This window comes from Chrysochloris asiatica, unplaced genomic scaffold, assembly GCF_000296735.1.
Source record: "Chrysochloris asiatica unplaced genomic scaffold, ChrAsi1.0 scaffold00072, whole genome shotgun sequence".
NCBI lineage: Eukaryota > Metazoa > Chordata > Mammalia > Afrosoricida > Chrysochloridae > Chrysochloris > Chrysochloris asiatica.
This window is the reverse complement of record NW_006408590.1, coordinates 6,142,118-6,164,381: the sequence shown is the minus strand read 5'-3', so window position 1 is coordinate 6,164,381 and position 22,264 is coordinate 6,142,118. Positions and strand designations below refer to the sequence as shown.

General features: G+C 38.9%; 1 protein-coding gene across 1 annotated transcript in view; it reads left to right on the top strand.

The window, feature by feature from the left end:
* Nucleotides 1-360: 360 nt before the first annotated feature.
* The window catches only part of DCDC5 (doublecortin domain containing 5), a 109,236-nt gene continuing 87,332 nt past the window's right edge, over nucleotides 361-22,264 (top strand). Inside the window, 3 exon segments of the mRNA XM_006864906.1 lie at nucleotides 361-396; nucleotides 9,492-9,673; nucleotides 18,844-18,943. Of these exon segments, the coding sequence (XP_006864968.1) occupies nucleotides 361-396; nucleotides 9,492-9,673; nucleotides 18,844-18,943 (318 nt within the window).

Below are 22,264 nucleotides of genomic sequence, written 5' to 3'. Positions count from 1 at the left end.
ATGAAGTGTTTGACAACTTCAATCTTTTCTCCATTTGTCTTGATGTTTCTCCATTGTCTAGCTGTTCTGTGGGAGAAAGATGGGGCTTTCTGCTCCCGTAAAGACTTACAGCCTTGGAAACTCCGTACAGGGTCACCATGAGTCAGAACTGCTGCCATGGCACATAACAACAACAACAATGAATAAAAGGAATATTTTTAAATGATATTTATCCTTACTAAATCTTTTTTTTTTTTTTTTTTTTTTGTCTTTTGTCTTTTACTCTGTTTTAGATGGGCCATAAAACATGAAGGGACCAATAAACCAGACCAATGGAAACATTCCAAAGTTGAAAATCCTCTGTGGAACAAGCTGAATTATATGTGGCCAGTCCTTCCCAGTGGTCAACTTAATGAGGTTGTATAACTTAGTACAAGAGGTGGTTTTTGAGCCTTGTTGTTATTCTTACATGCCATTGGTTTCAAAGACTGGCTGGTGGATTTGAATTGCCAATTTTGTGGTTAGCAGTCCGGTTCTTATAGCACCACACCCAGCCTTAATAGGCTCCTGGCATTTGTGAGCTGTGCCCTTCACCTAGAAGGCCATGAGAGTAGAAAGGCAAGTTGATTAGAGCTGGAAAATTTCCTCAATGTAAAATCCCACGTCAGCACTCTGCTCTCTTCTTTGGGTCTCTGTATGCCCTACTTTATTGTTAGGTCAATGATACATTCTCAAAGATTGTAAATATTTCTATTCTTATATCTAGAGTTCTTTAGTTATTACCAGTGGAGGGTCTATAAATTAACCTATTTTGCCATATTTCCTAGTCTCAACCAAATTTGTGTTGGTTGATGGTTGTTATGTGCTGTAGTGTTGGAACCGACTCACAGTGACCCTGTACAGGGGTTCCGAGGTTGTAAATCTTTACAGGAGCAGAAAGCCTCATCTTTCTCCCATGAAACAATTGATAGTTTCGAACTACTGATCCTGAGACTAGCAGCCCAATTCATAACCACTACACTACCAGAGTAGGTATTGATTTTATTCCAGGTTTAAACTTTCAACTTGACTTATTTACCTAGCCATAATTTAGTATGTATTTAGCAATAGAAACAGAGCAAGAAAGGAGATAGATGTAGTTCTTACAGGGGTGTAATTTAGGCTGTGAGTAAAAAAGTCACGAGAAAGAACGAAGGCAGAGCTGATGAATAATGGACAAAGAAGGAACTCACAGAAGGTTTGGTGTCTTAGAAATCAGGGTTATTTGTTGAACCAGTTCATTCAGTCCTATGGTCAGTATGAGAAAACGTCAGCCGGCTGATTGTTTGAGTTCTTGTTGTGGTTAAGTGCATCTTGTTGTTGTTGTTAAGGGCCGTAGAGTCAGGTCCGACTCATAGCAACCCTGTACAGGGTTTCTGAGGTTGTAAATTTTTACGGGAGCAGAAAGCCTCAGCTTTCTCCCGTGAAACAGCTGGTAATTTCGAACTGCTGACCGTGAGATTAGCAGCCCGATTTGTAACCACTGTGCTACTAGAGCTCCTTATTAACTGCATCTAGTGGATTCCAAATCCTGGGGACCCTGTATAGGGTTTCTGAGGCGGGAACAGAAAGCCTCATTGTTCTCCCACAGAGAAGTTGGTGGGCTTGAATCACAGACCTTTTAGATTTCAGTTCTGCACTTATCCTAAGGAACCACCACACTCCCAATTGTTTGAGTGGGCCTGAAAATTAAATCAAAACATTGACTGAGAAACACTGTCCTGAGACCCCAATTGTCCTATTAATTCACTGACAAGAAGCTTCTAACGATGTAGAGTAATGAATAAGAAAAGACTCCAGGAAATACAGGCTATGGAACTTATTTTTGTGGCTGACTCATTGGTGGCAGCTGCTCTGAGAAATGCCTTCATGCTATTCTCACTCTTTAATAGTATTCATCATAACAGGCAATTGCTAGTATTTGTAAGGAGCAAACAGTACTTCAGAGATCTTAGAATATAGTGTTTAAAAAATATATTAGAAACATACAAGATTAATTCATTTTAGTTTATACTATGACTGTTCATCCCTGGAAAATGATTGTACGTTGAGAAGTTCTACTACTAAACACTTAAAGGTAAGGGGCAATGGATTTTCATTTTCAGGAAATAAATAGTTGGAAATAATGAGCCTAAAAGATACTTATGATTTTGAAATGAGCTACTGGATAGGGATTTTAGAATTTCTAAAATCTCCTGAATTTTTAGTAAATTCTATTATTTACGAAGTTAAATTATTCCTACTTGGAGTACAAAGGAGTCCTGGTGTGGCGCTGTAGGGTAAGCACTGGGCTACTAATGAAAAGGTCAGTAATTCAAATCTATCTGTTGATCCTTGGAAACCCTATACAGGATGCTATGAGTTGGAACGACACTTAACAACAACAATAGTAAACAAAAAGAAGGTAAACTCTATGTTTTATCACTTTGTTAAGAGATAATGATAGCTATTTGTCACCATAAATGGTAAGAAGGAGCTCTAGTAGTGATTATGAGTTGGACTGCTAACTTCAAAGTTAGCAGTTCGAAACTACCAGCTGTTCCGCAGGAGAAAGAGGAAGCTTTCTGCTCCCGTAAAGATTTACAGCCTCAGAAACCCTCTGCAGGGTCGCTATGAGTCTGAACTGACTAAGCTGCACATCACCAGCACTATGAATGGTAAAAAGGGGTTTGTAAAGCCTAGAGAATGAACTTGGAATCTTTTAATGTATTAATAGTAAGCAGATGAAGGAGGACTGATTTAACTCAGGAACTTAGGCTATTGGGTGAGGGTGCCGATGTGTTCACCAGAAACATCGCCTTCTTGAGATCCTGAGAAAAACTCTGGTTCCAGATTATGATGATGTTAGTTGTTAGTTCTGTCTAATCACATGCACCCTGCCTCTTTGCACAAGAAGTTCTCTGTTTTAGGTGAGCCATTTCTCTTGACTTTTCCTTCCAGGATTCTAAAATAAATAAATGGGGAAATTTAATCTATTTTACATCAAGACTTCAATGTGACAGTATATTTTAATGAAAAAAAAAAACAAACCCAAAAAACACAAAACTATTCTTTCCCATTCTTCCACCTATCTAACCCTTGCTTTACCATAATTTAGTTCCAAACTAATATTAAGTTGGTTTTCTCTGAGTGGCTTTTCTTTGCTAGAAAAGAGTTACTGTTCAATACTTAACTTACTGAAGAAGTTATGCATTCCACATCTGTATCAGAGTCCTGGTGTGGCGATATAGAATAAGCACTGGACTGCTAACCGCAAGGTCAGCATTTGAAACCCACAAGCCTCTCCTTGGAAACCCTGTACAGAGTTGCTATGAGTAGGAACCAACTCAACAGTACGTAACAATAACAACAACTCCTCTGTTATGCCTCACACTCAGTAAAATATTTATATAATCTGAAAGTTTTAAATGAAAATATACAAGTTTGTCTAAACCTTTGATATTTCTTTTTAGTAACCCTAGTGTTGAAAACTGGTCCCATGTTGCCCTATTAATAGGTGTTGTTTTTGCTAAGTGCCGTCGAGTCGGTTCCAACTCATAACGACCCTGTACAGGGTTTCCGAGGCTGTAAATCTTTACAGGAGCAGAAAGTCTCATCTTTCTCCCGCGGAACTGCTGGTAGTTTCAAGCTGCTGACCGTGAGGTTAGCAGCCCAACTCATAACCACTACGCTACCAGAGCTCCTTTATTAATAGGCAGTAGACATTTATCTAAATAAATACTTTAAAATCTGCCCTTGGTCATTTAAAATCCATACAGGTGAAAGAAACATACTGAAGATCAAGAATAAAATAGAACCTCATTAATTTAAATTTTATTTTTTAGAAGTCTGATAAGTTGGCCACATTGTATGCCACTATAATTAACATGGACTCCTGGTGTGGCACTGTAGGATAAGTACTGTACTGTGAACCAAAAGGTTGGTGGTTCAAACCCACCAGCTGATCCTTGAAAAACCCTATACAGGGTTGTTGTGAGCCTGAACTTAACTCGACAGCGGCACTTAACAATGATTAACACAGAGTCCTGATATGGCACTGTTGGATAAATGCTAGACAGATAACTACAATGTTGATGATTCAAACCCACCAGACTCTCCTTGGAAGCCTTGTACAGGGCTGCTAAGAGTCAGAACTGACTTGACAACACTTAAAACAACAATTATTAACACAGAGTCCTGGTATGATGTGTTGGATAAGCACTGAACTGCTAACCACAAGATAGTTTAAGCCCACCAGCTGTTCCTTGAAAATCCTATAGAGGATTGCTATGAGTTGGAACTGACTCGATGGCACTTTACCATAACAGCAGCAACATCATTAGCAGACTTGTCAAGTAAATTATTACATTTAATCTATACGGGAAAAACTGTTAAACTGAAAAGCATTCTACTCATCAGACACTTAAACATTTATTTATACTGATTTTTCCTAATTAAATTTTAATATTGCTTATTCACTAATCACACAAATTAGAGTATCAAAGTTAGATGCTGTTTCCGAACATTGACTCTTTACAATCCTTCAGATTTTGTTTGTAGTTTATTTAAAGCACATTTTCTTGATCAATATGATCATACATTATAATGTTATGATTCTAAAAGTTTATCAGGGAATATATCCTAAATCACTACATATTTTACTAGCTTATGAGGAAGTTATCTCTTCCATCAGATAACCACTAGATCTTGTGTTCTTTATTAGCTTAGTGTGTGGCTTTAGCTTTGTCATGTCAGTTGAACATTCCCAGGACCCTGGGACCACCTTTGTAATCATTACCACTCATCAGTCTCTTCCCCTTCTTTGGGTGTTGGCATCTATAACCCCTGTAGGAAATTTCTCACTTATACTTTTTATCTATATGGATTGTGATGTCTTTGCCTGGGTTTCCCAGAAATCAAAACATGAGCACATGGCTTATGCATTACCACTTAGTTACGAAGTGCGGGTCCAGGAAGCAGAAGTAGAGGAGAAGCAGGGAAAGAAGAAAAGCCAACATGAGAATATGTTATCAAGCTGGTCACTGCTAAGTGTAATTTGCTATTCTCTGAGAGCTGTAGGGAGTCTTGGTGTGGCACTGCAGGGTAGGCACTGAGTTGCCAACTATATGATAAGTGGTTCAAATCCACCAGTCACTCCTCAGAAACCCTATGTAGGGTCACTATGAGTCAACAGCAATTCTATAGTGCTTAACAACAAGAAGAAGCTATTGGCAAGCACAGTGGCTCTGTAGAATAAACACCGGACTTCAATTACAAGTAGGCAGTTTGAACCCACCATCTGCTCTGTGGGAAAAAGATGAGGCAGGCATTCTGCTCCTGCAAAGAAACCCTATACAGGGTCTCTATGATTCAGAACGAACTTGCTGACCCTTAACAACAACAACAAACCATAAAACAGCTTTCTCAGGAGAGTCTCTTCTGGAAAAGAAAGAGGAAAGAATTTATCCACCAAGCTCCATCTCACTTTGGTCCAAGGTTTGCCTAAGGTCAGGAAACTAGAGTGGTGGAGGCAAAGGTTCTAATTCCGATAGCCTGGCTTCAGAGTCCATGCTTTTCTTTCATTCGATAGGTTCATGCGTGTCGGTCAGTGGTAAGAACTAAAGAGAAACTAGAAGCAAGGATAGAGGGTAGTGTTAATGGGGTTAGGGCAGGACAAGGTTTAGACATTGTAGAGAGATTCATCAGAGAAGACTTCGTTATGGTGATACCTGATAAAGTCCTAAAGGACATAGAGACTTTGCAGGTCACTGCAAGGCTTTTACTCTGAGAAGGGAAGCCATTGGACATTTGGGACAGAGGAATGATGTGCTCTGCCTGAAATAGTAAAAGGGTCATTATGATAAGTGAGTGGAGGGGGCCTAAGGGTAAATAGTAAAAGGGTCTTTATGATAAGAGAGTGGAGGGGGCCTAAGGGTAAAGCAGGAGTAAGCAGTTAGGTGGCATTTGCAATCTCTGGGTGAGTCCGTCTAGTGGATTGGACCTGGATAGTGGGAGTTGAGGTCATGAAAAGTCATTGATATATTTTGAAAGTGGAACCAGGTTTTGCTGATGTATTAAGTTAGAAATTAATAAATGGTAGTAACTAGAAGAAACCCAATAATGGGGAACTAAGTAAGAAATTTTTGGCTAATTCATAGGACAGAGAAGAAATCATAATGAAAAATTTAAATATGTATAAAGTATATATTTAGAATGAAAACAAAATGTGTGGCATGCATCTAAAGCATACTTGAAGGAAATTTGTAACCTAAGATTCTTATATTAAAAAGGAAGAGACATTGACAATTCAGGAAATAAGAATCCCACTAAAAAGTTAGTGAAGCAGCGAAAGAATGAACTCAAAGAACTAGGACAGAAATAGTAAATTATAAAAACAGAAATTGTTTTCTTTCTTTCTTTTTTTTTTTAAAGAAACAACAACAACAACAACAAAGGAAGATATAAACCAGAAAGAATCAACAAAACCAAAAAATTGGTGTTTTGAAAATAAATTGACATACTTGGTCAAAACTGATTAAGAAACAGAGAAAACATAAATAATAATAGGAATTTAAAACAGATATAGATTCTATAGAGATTAAGAAGCTAAAGGGAGCTATTGTAAGTAACTATGGTAATATAATAATTTAAACAAAATGATACAATTCCTGGGAAAAAAGTAATCTAGCAAAACAAAGAAGTCGGAAACCTAATTGGCTTCTCATCATTGAGGCAATAGAATCATTAGTTAACATTTCCCCACAAAGAAAATTCCAAATCCAAATACTTTTTTTGGTGAATTCTGCTAAGCATATAAGAAACGAATATCCTAGAATGCTGGGGAAAAAAAAAAAAAAAAAGGCAGGGATGGGCCCGCAGGGAAGGCAATACTTCAACCTAATTTCAAATCTTGATGGTGGTTATGTGCCTTGGAGTCAGTTCCAAGTCATAGCGACCCCTATAAAGGGTTTCTGAAGCTGTAGATCTTTACAGGAGCAGAAAGCCTCATCTCCCGCTGAACGGCTGGTAGTTTCGAACTGCTGACCTTAAGGTTAGCAGCCCCACTCGTAACCACTATGCTACCAGAACTCCTTCTTGCCATTTTTGTGATAAGCCCTGTAGGAGACAGGTGAGATTTTCGGCTTCCACAACTCTGGTAGCGTAGTGGTTACGAATTGGGCTGTGAACCGCAAGGTCAGCAGTTCGAAACTACCAGCCACTCCGCGGGAGAAAGATGAGGCTTTCTACTCCCGTAAGGATTTACACCCTCGGAAACCCTGTACAGGGTCGCTATGGGTCGGAACCGACTCGATGGCACTTAACAACAACAACAACAACAATGTAAAGCCTTGGAAACCCTATACAGGGTCACTGTGAGTTAGAATCGACTCAACGGCACTTTAACAGCAACAACAATCTCATTTATTAATATAGATACAAAAATCCTAAAGAAAATATCAGAAAACTGAATTCACTAATCTAGTTAAAAGAAAATATATAATTTATATGTATTTATGCAAAGGTATAAGGGTTATTTGTTGTTGTTGTTAAGTGCTGTGGAGTCGGTTCCGACCCATAGTGACCATGTACAGGGTTTCCGAGGGTGTAAATCTTTACGGGAGTAGAAAGCCTCATCTTTCTCCCGCGGAGCAGCTGGTAGTTTCGAACCGCTGACCTTAAGGTTCGCAGAGAATTAAGCACTTAAAAACAAAATCTTACAAACTTGGTATCAGTGAGAAATTACCACTAAATTTGCTATAAATGCCCTACTGTAGACCAGCTAGGAGCGCAGTGGCTCCATACGATAAGCACTGGCCTGTAAACCACAAGGGCTGAGGTTTGAGCCTGCCAGTTGCTCCATAGGAGAAAGACAAGGCTTTCTGCTCCTGCAAGGATTTAAACGTCTAGGAAACCCTATACAGGGTCGCTATGAGTAAGAACCAAACCGACGGAACTTAACTAACAATAGACCAGAGCTCTGGTAGCGTAGTGGTTACAAATAGGGCTGTGAACCTCAAGGTCAGCAGTTCGAAACTACCAGCTGTTCCGTGGGAGAAAGATAAGGCTTTCTGCTCCAGTAAAGATATACAGCCTCGAAAACCCACAGGGTTGCTATGGGTCGGAATCCACTCGACGGCACTTAACAACAACATACCAAACAAACTTAAAAAAACAAAACAAAAACAAAAACAAAAACTAAGCAAGCTGATTCTTATATAATATGAAATAGCAATGAACCAATAACCAGTTCCTGAGGTAGAAGAAGGTACTTGCCCTATCAGATATCAAGACTTACCACATATAAAACCACTGTAATTAAGGCAATATGGTACCATGCAGGAATAGACAAATTTACAAACTGAAGAGAAGGGAAAACACAAAAATAGGCCCACACTTATCTGCAACTGTTACATTTTACAGGACAGTGGTGAATACTGCTAGGAGAGTTATTTATCAAAGTAGAGAAACAAATTGTAACCCTGCTTAAAACCATCACCTTTCATCACTCCTTTCCTCATTTATGCTTTCTTCCCAAGTGTCTCTCTCTCTGTGATGGCACACCGTCCACCTCAGCACTCAAGCTACAAACCTGGGATTCTCATACATACTCTCTGGCCATCCATTCTCTCTTCCATTGCTGTGCTAACTTCATCTAAGTCTTCAGGTCTCAGGTAGGCTCTCCTATGTGGTCCCACCACTCCCCATACTTAACTGTGCTGCTGTTACACTTACACAACTGTAATTGCCTATCTTCTTCTAGGTAGATTTGTGAGGATCCTCTATAACATCCTTGAGGGACAGTATTCCAATTTCCAGCGTCTAGCATAGTACCTGGAACATAGTAAATTATATTCATTCCTGAATGATTACCAACTGACTTTGAGTTCTACAACTAAAACATCTGAAATGCATTTGAGTGCTTTTATTATCTCACTCTGGTGTTTGGTATGTTCCCTGAATATATTTTTCTTTGCCAAATAGGCATAGTTTAAGATAGTAGCATTTTGTTGTTATTGTTATATCATATAGTGGCCCTGTACAGGGTTTCCAAGGAGTGGCTGATGGATTTGAACCACTGACCCTAGGTTTGCAGTCCAGTACTTATCATCCCAGGATTCCAATATTATTTTAGACTATTGTAAAACTATTTTCACATATTCTTTCTTTCACACTGATGAAGGATATTTTCTAAAATGATGCTTCTCTGAAAGATAATTGAAAATTCATTCATGTTGCATCATTAAACAGGTAGTTCCATGTGTTTTTAAAATGATCTTTCCTATTTATTCAAATAAAACATTAATTAGGTATGTATGGACCATCTTAGTGTCCAATATATTTTTGTTGAATGCATGCAAGATCTAAAGGTAAAGAACAATCTGGAAATTACTTTTCTTATTTGTTGCTAAGGCAATACCTTTTATTTCCTATTTATATATTTTTTCTTAGTCTAATCTTTTTTCTTCTTCTTTTTTTCTCATTTCTTTCTGAAGAATTTTGACTGGCCCATAGAAGGACTGCTTGTTCCCAAGAGTCCTCCCATGAAGAAGCCCATCTGTAAGACAGTGGAGCAGTGTGTTCCTGTGAAACTCCGAGTTCTGCAAAATGGAGACAACATTAAAAAGAGGGCTCTTACTATAATTGGTCCAGGCATGTCATCTAGATGGAAAGCCCAGTAAGAACAATTTCTTCCTACCTCTCAATGAGTATACATTCTAGCGTCTACAAATTTTGTCTTCTTGCGTATAAATGTTTTCTGGGAAGCTTTGTGTTTAATTATTGGTTTTTTGTTTTGTTTTTTAAAAAGCATCTTGATATCTGGAGATGAAAATAAATACTAAGATCCATTTGCTTTCTCTATCAGAAACTTAACCTCTGCTCAGTTATGATAAACAAAGAGAAGATACTGACTTGGAAATGAGTAATACTGACACAAAAAAAGTTCTGTGTTCATTTTGTCCATTTTGAGTTAGCATTTCTTTTCTTTGGGCTTTACTACTGTATCCTTAAATAATTGAACTTATATAAATTACTTCTTAAATATAAATTTATAACTACTTATTTATTTTATCATAGACAATGATTAGATTATATTTAATTTTTTGAATAATTGATGAAAAAATGCAGTTCTCAAAAAATATAACTTCATTCAATTTGTACTCTCAGCTTGGGAAAACACTTTAAAATGTTATCAGTGTAGAAAAGCATGAACGTGCATCTTAGGTAACCTTGTAACATTTTAAGATTGGGGATAAAAATCTTTAACATTGGAGAAGAATCACCTGCTATATTTTCATTAAATTTCATGGCAAAAGGAATAATAGATCATTGAAACATTCTGATGCAGAGAATGAGTTAAACACATTGTTTCTCATATTATTAGCAATGATATTACTCTTGACCTTTCTTTTGAGATGGTTAGAATATTTGAGGCTGTGATAATAGTTTAATATTACTTTCTCCACAATGATTAAATATACTTCATACATCGCTGAACAATGAGTAACATTCAGATCGGCTGTCCACTGAACTGCCTGTAAAGATGATAAAGTAAAAAATTAATCTTCAAAGTAAAGTCAAGCCTGAAATTGAAATCTTTGACGCATACATTTCATAATTAGCTTATTCTACTAGATGTAAAATGTGAAGGTAATGCCCTTAAAGTAGTACATGTTGCTTTTTTTTTTTTTTTAATATCCAAAGTTAACAAATAATTTCTGTCCTTTCCTAAACCTGTTTTTTCTATATATTTAATTGTGGATCAAAATTACATGGAGAATTTATTTTATCACACTAGTATTTTTTAATGTATAGTTCAAACAGGTTATCCAAATATAATTTGAGAGAATTGTTCATTTGAACAACTATTTGAGCAGGGTATGTAAATTTCTCCACTGTCTATTATACTGTGGTCATTGGACCACATGTCCTGGTTAACCAAATATTCAGGTATTAGAGAGCCATTTTGTTCATGATATGAATTAATTATTCTCCAATAATTGAAATATATTGGCATTCACTTAATACTAAAACACCATTTACTAGTCTAATTCTTCATGGCGATTCAGAAAACATTCTACAGGATCATCAATAGCAGTTTTTTCCAGAGCTATTTGTAAGTACAGATTCCAAGAAGGTTTCAATGGAGTAAGTTTCCACTAATATTTCAGGGCAGCTGTGCTGTGCAGTTCCAGAGGGGACCTTGTACATTTTCACTGGAGCTGATGAGTGACCTCCCAAAGTTGTATAAGGTGGAGGCCCTGCTATGTTACTTGTATTGTACCCAAGTTAAATGTCTTATCTTTCAAAATAAATAAATTCTCATGACAGATAGAGATACATTACTCACATTAATCTGAAATTTATAAAAAGAAAGGGAATGGGGCTGCTGGGTGACTTGACAAACAAAATCAGGCCAGAATGAACAAATATAGATCCATTTTAACCAAGTCCTACTCTAATAGCGTGCCATTCTTTAGTTATTTAATAATTCACTCAAGGAAGTTTTGATTTTTGTTGTTTGTGGTGGTTTTTCCACCTACAAAGTTAGAGGAGGGTATAAAAAGCATTTGTTCCTGCCTTAGGAGTTCCTTCATCACTCTGAGTGATCGTATCATTGGGCGGTGCTGCTCTTTCACGTGGGGCAGCTGTTAAGTTGGAATCAACTAGACAACAACTAAAAAAAGAAGTTTTGATAATGGCTGCCAGATCCTTATAAATTACGACCACCAAAATTTTTCTGTGTCACAGGAGAATATAATGTTTCAGAAACCTAAGTTCATAGAGGAAAATTTTTATGATACTTTAAGGAATTGTAACAGGGAAGTATTGAATGAAGCTATTCAAGCATGAACTTCTGATTCTATACAATTTCAATGAAGGGCCTTCAAAAATTCATGGGATATGGAATTAAAGGATAACGGAATTTTTCCACAAACTTTCTGAAGCTTTCTCATATGTATGTCGTATAACCCGTGGACTTATTCAAGCTCCTTGATAGAGACTTTAAGTCTCTGTATGGATTGTCCCTGCATATTTCTTGAGCTCTCTTATTAGCACTCTTCCTATTTCCCACTCCATCCCAACTTCCTCCCCATCGCAACACCTCTGATCTACATTTTCCGAATGTGTTTGGACTTCATATCTAGATGTTGACCCTGAACTTGACTCCCTCCCAGTACCTGAGTTAGCTGTAGTTACCATATACTTCATTGCTTCTATTGCCATGGCTTTCCACCAGCATAGTAGGTACCACTCTGTTTGTGATTACTACTTACATCTCCATTCATGAGATACAGAACAGAGATGATGCATTCAGTATAATTATTATTCATTCAGATGTGTACTGTCCACTATGGTATGGTCATGGAACAGTGTGTCCTAGCTAATCCAATAGTAAAGCATTAGAAAATCACTTTACTTGCACACATTGAAGATCCAAAATTGGTCTAAATCAGTCTTATGGAATGAATTAATTAATGAATAAATGGATAAATATATATAATCACCATTTCTAAAAAAGGAATCAAGAACTGTATGTTATAATTATTTTGTTCATTTAATAATATATAGATTATAAAAATGAACAGAGTAGCTTTCTAACTTCAAAATATGAATGGATGTATATTCCAGGGAAGCATTCTTTTTCTATGACTATCATTTATTTTTAAGATGAAAAATGGATTGATAATAGAAAAATATATTAACAAAATATAATTGATCAAATGAATATAATGTCTACATGATCTTCAAAGTTGACAAATTCATATCTTATAAAATTTACTTATAGGGTAAATGTTTACAAAGTTTAATATTTAAATGTGATACTTTTTGAAACTTTTGTTTTAGAAAGGCAAATTATTTAAGGGAAAACCATGATAAAATAGGACCTCATGGTTTGCATATATTTAAACAAGTTGAAAAAGGTAATTGACAATGTATATACTTCAGATATATTGTCAGGAGGGACCAGTCTGCTAAGAAGGATATCATGTTTGGTAAGGTGGAGGGTCAGAGAAAAAGAGGAAGACCTCCCACCCGCAAGATAGATTGGCAAAGTGGCAGCATCAATGGGCTCAAGCGTGGCCACAATAGTGAGGTTGGCCCAGGATCAGGCAGTGTTTCATTCTGCTGTGCATAAGGTTGCTATGAGTCAGTACTGACTTGATGGTACATAACAACAACAGATGTATCAATCAAATTTTGTATCATTTGTTTCAGAAATGTAGACATTGAAAGGAGAGAGAATGTGAAAGCTCATGTCACTAAACATTCAGAAACAGAAATGAACCAGACTGAATTTCTTCAATTTTTGGAGAGGTAAATAATTAATAATCTAAAGACGAAGGTATTTTCTATTCAAATGCCTGGATCATTAGGTATTCAGCATAATGGAAAATGCACATGTCTCTACAGAAGAAAACAGTGGTTAAATACTGATTCTGCAGTTTTTAATATGTGAATTATCTTAACTATCTGACAGTTTATGATACCAGTGTTAATTAATATAAAAATAATTTTTCAAATTTCAAGGTCTGGCAAATCCCCATAGCTTTCTGAGCTACCAAGGTATTTTCATTCTCTATGCATTTCACAATTTCATATCTTTCATCAGGTTATATTTTCCTAGACTGAGGGTAGGGAAGTTGCCTTTTTATATTTTTTATGTACCTGGTATGGGGATGTAGGATAAGCACTGAACTGCAAGGTTGGCATTTCATACTCACCACAAACCTTATACAGGGTTGCTATGAGTCAGAAAAGACTCAGTAGCACTTAAGAACAATAACAACCCAATTTTTTAAATATCATCAAACTCTATCATACTTTAGGGGACCCTGGTAGCATAGAGGGTTGGTTATGCAGGGGGCTGCTAACCACAAAGTCAGCAGTTAGAATCTACCCACTGCTCAGCAAGAGAAAGATGAGGCTTTCTGCTCCCGTAAAGATTTACAGCCTCAGAGACCCTGTGCTAGTTCGCTATGAGAGGGAACCAACTCTATGGCATACAACAAGCACCAACACAATATCGTATTTAAAGTGGATTATAATTTTTTCTTTGATCACTCTTTTCTAACACAAATGGATTTCCAGACAATTCTATAACTCCTCAAAGGTAGAACACTTGATACGGATTTTATTTGTCAAAAATGGCACAACAGTTTTATAGAATTTAATGAACATTATGTGCAAAAATGCATTTAAAAATAATAGATGTAAAGCTTTGTTTTGTTGGTGCCTACCTGTGATATTAGAGGAGCTCTGGTAGCGTAGTGGTTATGAATCGGGCTGCGAACCTTAAGGTCAGCGGTTCGAAACTACCAGCCGCTCCGCGGGAGAAAGATGAGGCTTTCTACTCCCGTAAAGATTTACACCCTCGGAAACCCTGTACAGGGTTGCTATGGGTCGGAACCGACTCGATGGCACTTAACAACAACAACAACAAAAGCAACCATTGGAGTAGGAGGCAAGGACCTGAGTTTTAAGGCCAGGTTTACCATGAACAAGCTGGGAGGCAAAACCCTTCCTAAGGCTCTTTCCTCATCTGTTACACAGGAGGTTTGGAAAAAGAGGTAAGAGGACATAATATGATTATTATCAATGGGCATCTGTTGTGTTCATATTATGGGCATAGACTGATGTTGAATATTCTACAGAAGACTTAAAAGCAGAACAAAACAATGCAAGGCAAGGCATTCTTTGCTCTTAAGAAACTCCCAATTTTTTTGTGGCAGAGAATTTGCTTAATGAAACAATTAGAAAACCAAACAGGGTAATATTTAACTGAATAGACATTAAAATGATCAAGTGACAAAGGTATATGACATGTTGTGTGGTAAACCAGGAAGGAGAGACCCTTGTGAGGGGCAGCTCAGTGAAGACCACATGGAGAGAGTGAGGCTTCAAATGGGCTTTGATGAAGAGAAGAGAAATGAATACAGAAGATAAGGAAGGAAGGAGGGAGTGGGGGAAGAGAAGAAGAAAGAAGAGGAAGGAAGGAGTGAAAGGAGAAGGGAAGCACACACTCAGAGCTTCACTGAACCATACCACTCTTTGGAAATAACTGGAACTCATTTTGTTAACTTAGGGGCTGAGCTAAAGGAAAAATAGGTGGGACTCCAGAGAAGGCCATCCGAGTGGGTGTTTGCAGAAGGAGGTCTCTGTTATTGCAGAGTTCTGGTCTGGCACTGTAGTATAAGCATGGGACTGTTAACCACAAGGTCAGCAGTTCAAACCCACCAGCCACTCCTTGGAAACCCTATAAAGGAACTGACTCATAGCTTGTAACAATAATAGCATGTGGATCTGGGAGACACAGCTTTCTTACCTCTCCTTCCTTTTTCTCTCAGGGACCTCAGGAGTGGTGTTCCAGACACCAGCTCCAGCTGGTGTTTCTCTGCTCCATCCTTGAGAAAGCAGTTAGAAATATGACTCTGCTTGCCTTGGACTCCATAATCATGTTAATTTCTGGGGGAACTCATTTCTAGAACTTTACCTTCAGTTTCGGGGAACTGAGAGTTCAAGCAGCACCGCATGCCTCAGTCTCCTCACTTTTTATTCTATGATGATGCCCTATGAGGAACAGTAAACAGCCTAGAGAGATTTAGGCTCCAATTTCAGTCCTCACGATCGGTGGTTCAAGCTCACCAGCTGCTCCTTGGAAACCCTATACAGGGTCACTATGGGTTGGAATTGACTCCACGGCACTTAACAACAAGAACAACACTTAGTAGCTGCGGAGTCCTGGTGTGGCGCTGTGGGTTAATGCGCTGGACTGCGAAGTTGGTTTGAACTGCAAGGTCTGTAGTTCAAGCTCACCAGTTCCTCCTCAGAAACGCTATACAGGGTCTCTGTGAGACGGCACTTAGCAACAACAAATTTACCAGCTGGGGTCTTGGTGTTGATAAAAAATGGACTACTAACCACAAGGTCAACAGTTCAAACCCACCAGCTGCTTCTTGGAAACTGATCACTATGAATTGGAACTAACTCCATGGCATTTAACAACACTTACTAGCTGTGGCATTGTGGGTTAATGCTCCAGCCTGCAAAGCCATTTGAACTACAAGTTCGGTGGTTCAAGTTCACCAGTTGCTCCTTGGAAAGGGTTGCTATGGGTTGGAACTGACTCAACGGCACTTAACAACAACAAGTAGCTACACAGCCTAGGGCAAGAAACTCAATATCCAGGTTCAGTTTCCTCATCAATAAAATGGGCCTCTCAGAAATGGTGTGAGAATTAACTGAGAGAGTAGAACTGGGATGCTTATAGCCCTTGGTCCACTATAATAAAGTGGTGCTCACATTTTATGGGCCAGGTACTTATAGGTCTTCATGTACTTAAACCACATATTATTCCTGTGAGACAAATATTACTATATTGTTCACTGATGGAGCAAATGAATTTCACAGAAGTTAAGTAACTTCTCCAAGATAACTCAGCCAGTATGTGAAAGGGCTAAACTTGGAATCCTGGTAATCTGACTCTGGGGTCCTAGTGTAGCGCTGTAGGATAAGCACTGGGCCACAAGTCAGTTTGAACTGCAAGGTTGGTGGTTCAAACTCACCAGTTTCCTTGGAAACCCTATACTGGGTTGCTATGAGTTGGAATCAACTTGTAGGCACTTAGCAATGACAACAAGTCAGACTCTGGAGCCCACACGCAGTATTAGGTGCTTAAGAGCAAATTCCTTTCTTCTCATCTTGTTCTCTGTTTATTGTGACTGGCATGTGAGCAAGCTAGAGGAATTAAATACAGCTGAAACAGCTCACCCCAATCCTTTCCAACCCACCTAAATGTGCCAATCAAATTTAGTACTCTGAAAAACAAGGCTTGCAAAAAATGGAGGAAGAAAGACTTGCCAACCACTCATTCCTTCTTTCCTCCCACTTATCACCTAAAGTAAGATACTCTCATGGTCCAAACATTCTCCTCATCAAAATGTGAGTGGGAACAGATGTTATAAGTAGCTTGGCCCTACAAAGAGATCATCTGGGGAAACTTCTTAGGCATCATGGAAACAGCACCAGATGTAGCTTGTGGCATCAATCCTCTCACGGATCCCCTCAGCCCTACCCCACTTGGTCTGGTCCTAACTTGTAGTCCACGAGTCTGCAGAATTGGCACATGAAAGGCAGGGACTTTGTTCCCATTGGTTTAATTCCTTCTGAGACTCTTTCAGAGAAATGGAAGGCCTAATGATTGCCTCGGTTGCTTTATCCTATTAAAGGAATAAAGTTTTAAAATATTTTTCATACCACAGAGTCTTGCTGATAAGTATAAAGTCACCTCCAAGTGGAATCCTAGTGTCACATGATAGGGTAAGAACTGGGCTTTTAACTGCAAGGTCCACAGTTCAAACCCACCAGTTACCCCTGGGAAACCCTACTCAGGGTTACTATGAGTCTAACTGACTCAGCGGTACTTAGCAACAATAATTCATGATCATAAATAGCATTAAATTGCTAACTGCAAGGTTGGTGGCTCAAACCCACCAACTGCTCCTTGGAAACCCTATATAGGGCAGCTATGAGTTGTAAGCAACTCAACAACACTTAACAACAACAGTATAAAATGTATTCAATAAGAATCACTTACTCTCCTTTTCCAAAGACAGGATCTTTACAACAGTGTTCTGATTGAAAATGTCCCATCTCTCTCCTTTGTCTCTTTCCCATTCCTCACAGTTTTACCTCTATTTTAAACTGGCTCTAGACATCCTAGTCTTCTGTACTTCCAGTTCATCTTCCACTCCTCTGACAGAGCTACCTTCCTAAAAGACAGATCTAATAAAACCTTTGCTCATATCTTCAGTGGCTTCCTGATATTTATAGAGGAGAAACCAAGTTCATTAGCCTGGAAGCTTAAGTGCTTTCAAATTGGTACCTAAGTTCTTTTCCAGCTTCATCTTTCCCCTCCTTCTATCACTTAATTTCAGCAAACAAAATTCTTCCTCTGGGTCCTGCCATTGCTCAGTGAACTCCTACTCATCCTTCAAAGTCCAATCTAAAAGATTCCTCCTTAGATAGTCTCCCTTGAAGGAATTTATTGCTCTTTCCTCTATATTCTTGCAGACACTGGCCAGATTCCTATGACAACATGCAGACAGACTGCTGACCTGTCAGTCCCCCTTTCTGGACTGAGAGCTCCTCAGGAAACAGGGAAGCTGTATCTTTATCTTGGAATTCCTAAAGTTCTGTGCTAAGCATGTTTCCATTTAACCCTAATTCTCATAACAGCCCTGGAAAGAAAGACATTTACAATTGTTGTTGTTGTTAAGTGCTGTCAAATTGGTCCTGACCCATAGCCACCGTGTGTAACGTTTCCGAGGAGCAGCTGGTGAGCTTGAACTGCCGACCTTGTGGTTCAAACAGACTTTTCAGTCCAGCGCATTAATCCATAGTGCCACACCAGGACATTTACAGTAATAGAGATTAAAAAAAATTGTTCACGCTCACAACTTGGATAGGGGAAAGAGACACACAGGGTCTGATGGCCATCAGAGCCCGACTCTTGGCTGTCTCCTAATCCTGCAGAGGGACTGGTCATTAGAGATTCAAGTCATTAATAACTTTTATTTTTTCTCTTCTCTTCTCTAAGGAGCTCTGGTAGTGCAGTGGTTACGAATCAGGCTGCAAACCGCAAGGTCAGCAGTTTGAGACTACCAGCTGTTCCGCAGGAGAAAGATGAGGCTTTCTGATCCCGTAAAGATTTACAGCCTCTGAAACCCTGTTCAGGGTCACTATGGGTTGGAAGTGACTCGACGGCATTTAACAACAACAACTGGAAGCTTATTCAATGCAAAGTCAATTTCTGTGTGTGTCTATGTGTTTGTCTTTTTACAGGTGCACTGAAATTTTAAAATTACCTTCTGCAGCTCGGAGACTGTTCAGTGAAAAGGGAAAGGAAATCTTTGACTTAAAAGACCTGCAAAGAGATGAACTGGTAAAGATGTGAATTTCTGGTATATGTCTTTAGCCCATTGGGGAAACTTTCAGACCATATCTTTGACAACTTTTTAGCTTTGCATGCGTTCTCCTTTCTGTCAGGGACTCAAATGGCATGAATACTAAATTTTGGTTTTTCTTCTAGGTCCACAGAACCTCAGAACCTGAGCCTCTATTCTTTTTTTTTTTTTTTTTAAGATTACTATTTACTGTTTGTCAAGATGGTAATTTCTGTTGTCCTTTCAATTCACTAATTCTTTCCTCTGCCTTCTCAACTCTGCTTTTCATTTCATACATTGAGATTGTTCCTTGATTTTTTATTTCAGGTATTGAAATAGTCTTAAATTTCCATTTGATTCTTCTTTATGTCCTCTATTGCTTTGCTGAGATTTTCTAGTCTTCCATTATTTGAAGTTTGATTTTTAATTGCTATTGAAGCATTTTTTAAAAAAATGTCTACTTTAAAATCCTCAGAGTATTCTGACACTGCTCATTATTAGTCATCTCATTGATAACTCATTCAAGATGGATTTTCTATTGAATGCTAAATCTTGATGTGGCGCTGTGGGTTTATGCACTGGACTGCAAAGTCAGTGGTTCAAGCTCACTAGCCGCTCCTTGGAAACCCTATACAGGGTTGCTGTGGGTTGGAACTCACTCAATGGCACTTAGTAATAACAACAAGATGTTATTAAATCTTCAGTTTTGGCACCACTCTGGCAGGAGAATGGGTGGTGTGTGTGTCGCTTTGTTACTGCCAAAATTGGGGTGGCGGTTCTGGTTTCCCATTTGGTCTCTATTGATAATAGGGTAGAGGAGTACCTTGTTGCTATTGGTCAAGGATGGTGCAGCGCTCTGTGGGCTAATGCGTCAGACTGCAAAGTCATTTGAACTGCAAGGTCTGTGGTTCAAGCTCATCAGCTGCTCCTTGGAAACCCTATAGAGGGTCACTATGGGTCAGAATCGACTCAACGGCACTTCACAACAACAATATTGGTCAAAGATGGGGGTTCTGGCTGCACACTAGGCTTCTGCTGACACCACCTTGCCTGGGAGGGGCAGTTGTGCCTTATTATGTTGTTCATATGTCATTTATTGGCACTGGTACAGGGGTGACCTCATTACTGCTGGGTAGTGGTGAAGATCCTGAGTTTCCTCATACCACCCAGGCAGGGAGCAGAAGGGATGTCTCATTACCAATGGGTAAGGGTGGAAGGCATTCCTCCCATGAGTGGATGGGGGTAAGGTGCAGTGTACTCATTACCATGTAGTGGCAATGAAAGTCTTCGCTTCCAACTCAGCTTTCTCTGACACCAACCTGGGTGTGGGGGTGAGGCAATAGAGAATAGGAGCTTCGTTATGGCCTGGTAAAGGTTATAGTCCATGCTCCCTATTTGGCCTTTGTTGGTAGGCATGGAAGAGGGAGAGTGTTTTCTGTGGTGTTTGGATGTAGTAAAATGGCTATTGTCTAAATATTTTCTTTCTTTCTAGGCTTCCCTAGAAAGGGCAGGGGCTTTTGTTGTTGTTGATGTCTGTTCTCACTGGTGTGTCCAAGTTGCCAACTTCACCAACAGTGTGGTATCTATAAGTCAAAAAGAAAACCCAGAGAATCTACCACCATATCTCCCTTGGGGCCCAAGGTCCCTAGCTGCTCTGCGGCACCTCTCTACCCTTCAGAGTATTTAGTAATAGAATAAGGAGTATTTCTTCATCTTTCAGAAGAGAAAGTCTTTTTCTTAATGTTGTTGTTGTTGTTAAGTGCCGTCAAGTCAGTTCTGACTCACAGTGACTCTGTATAAGACTTCCGAGGAATGGGTGGTGAGCTTGAACTACCAACCTTGCAGTTCAAATGACTTTGCAGTCCAGAACAATAATAACCCACAGCACTACACCAGGACTCCTAATGGAGGCATATACATAATACATAATGTTTTGTATTCTGTGTTATTACTTAATAAGTCATAAACATCTTTTCATATCATTTCATGTTCATTTATTTTAAATAACCACACTGTATACTTTTTTATATGTTTGCAGTTTGTCTTATTCAGTATTCACTCATTATTGCATCTTTGGATTAGTTCTACAATTTTTAAAATTATACACAGTGGTACTATGAACACACTTGTTCAAAAATGTTTCCTAGATCCCTAGCAATTACCTTATGCTAAACTTCTAAATGTAGAATTGCTATATCATAGAACAGACAGACAGTTCCTGAGTTACAAACAAGATCCATTCCTATGTGTCTTTAAGAAGAACTGTCACTAAGGCACAACAGAAGCTTAAAGTTCTTATTTAACATGTTTTAGTGCAAGAAAAGTCTGAAAGCTTTTTCAATAATTTAAAAGCTACACATACAGCAAGTGAAGGTGACCGTGATGAAGAATTTGTTGCAAGGAGGGGTTGGTTCCATTGTTTCAAAGTGAGGGCAAATGTATTATAACATTAAAGGGCAAGTAGGAGTTGTGCATAAGTCAGACATTCATAACCGAAACACTGCCTGTACATAATTGTCCTGATTCCTTTTGCATAGATTTGTTTCATGTGTTAGCCTTAAGGGAGGACTAATGGCACAACATCAAAATACAATTCAATAAACGCACTTGTACAAATTCAATTCTACCTGGAGAACAAACAAGATGGCGGATCGGGTGTACCTGTGGTAAAGAGCTCCGCCAACAACAACACGGAATACCCGACCAAGCAGGCTCAGGGGCTTGTTCCAGAACTCTGAACCACATATAAAGGAATACTTAGAAGGTTGGAAGGCTCACAGCTGGCAGAATTTGTGGCAGAAGCAAGAACTCTATTGCTTTCTAGTCTGGAATGCTCGGCTGCTCCAGGAGCCGCCATCTTGGGTGAGACCACGTGGGGGAAGGATCAGAACAGCCACAGGCGCCGGGCAGAACCGCAGAGATAAAGGTGTGGACATTCTTTTCTTTTGGTATCTGTTCATTGGTCCCTTGCTGTCTGCACACTTCCATTCTGGTAACTATAGGGGTGCTTGAGCTAGTGGGCACCCCAGCCCCACCCTTGGAGGGTTCTACTATGCATGCACACAGATCTCCTTGAAATTTAAAGAGGCAGTTTCCAATTAAAACCAAACGGACACAGCTGGCCCTGAACTGTTTTCAACTAGGAAAAAAGTCCTGAACAGGGATTGTGGAGTGGGACAAGCAGACAAAAGAGGATATAAGCCAAAAATTAAATCCTAAGTTACGTCAAAACGACCAACAGTGGTATCTTGAAACTTCTCAGGAAGAAGAGTGAAAAGGGAAGCCCATTTCCTGATCACATCTACCTGGAGGCATTCAGA